At 29.6% G+C, this 972-nt stretch overlaps 1 protein-coding gene across 2 annotated transcripts in view; it reads left to right on the top strand.

The window, feature by feature from the left end:
- LOC107634721 overlaps positions 1-584 on the top strand; it is a 5,215-nt gene extending 4,631 nt beyond the window's left edge. The window contains exon 4 of one of the 2 annotated variants that reach the window (XM_021119935.1): positions 229-584. In XM_021119935.1, the coding sequence (XP_020975594.1) occupies positions 229-459 (231 nt within the window). In that variant the 3' untranslated portion in view covers positions 460-584. Of the gene's footprint in view, positions 1-147 lie in introns of both variants that reach the window. The other variant, XM_016338146.2, reaches the window with a different exon arrangement.

The following is a 972-nucleotide window of genomic DNA, read 5'->3' as shown; positions in this document are numbered from 1 at the left end:
TTGTTTTCATCGTTCTAATTTTTCACAATCTATGTTGAGAAATTTTTTTCTCAAAGTCCAAATGTGACAGCAACTTAAAATAATAACAAAGAAGATAATTTAGAAAGTGATGAATGTATTTAAAAAAAAAAATAAAAAAATATGCAGGTTGATCACATGGTGTATGAGGGTGAAAGGTTGTCGAGCATTTTGCATCGATTCGATGAATCAGATTTCTCGTTTTCGCAGTTCGAGGGTCTGAGAGTGGATAGTAGTTCGGAGCTAGTTGATGAAGATAATACCCAATTTGCCCCCAATGGCTCTTGCTCCAACACAGATGCCACAGCCAGTAATTCCGTAATTTCATGTGAAGCCAATAGGAACAAGAACAAGACCAAGACCAAGTCCAAGTCCAATGGCTTCTTCCATTCTCTCGGTAGCAGGCGAAAAGGTGCTCCTCATAGGGCTCCTTTCTGCTAGCTACTTCTTCATGTCTTTAATTTAATTTCTTATTCAAACTAATTAAACTTAATTAATTCCTACTGCCTTTTAATTATTATTTATATTATATATATTATATTTAGCTAGCTAGCACCACTTATGAATTAGGTTTTTGTTTTAATTGTGAGTATGAAAAACCATATAGTATTATATATATGCATGCTTATCTATTAGTCTTAGCAAAATAAAGTGTCTAGGGCCATGTTTACGGTTTACTTATATTAAAATTGTTGCCAAATTACTTGTATTGGGGTGAAGTGAGAAATGTCATCTTTTTTTTTTTTAATATACTAAATTAGTGTTTAAAAAATTTTTAATTGGGTAGTTCAATAATCTAAGAACAAATTTTAATTAGTAAATCAATCTCTAACTTTTTATATTGTTAGACATTATTCTTGCATCAAATTTTGATAAAAATTTAGACGAATCAATCTCTATCATTTATTTAATAAAATATATCAATTCTTAAAAGTTTTTAAAATTATATTATCA

Source organism: Arachis ipaensis, chromosome B03 (assembly GCF_000816755.2).
Source record: "Arachis ipaensis cultivar K30076 chromosome B03, Araip1.1, whole genome shotgun sequence".
Lineage (NCBI taxonomy): Eukaryota > Viridiplantae > Streptophyta > Magnoliopsida > Fabales > Fabaceae > Arachis > Arachis ipaensis.
This window is presented reverse-complemented; position numbering and strand designations above follow the sequence as displayed.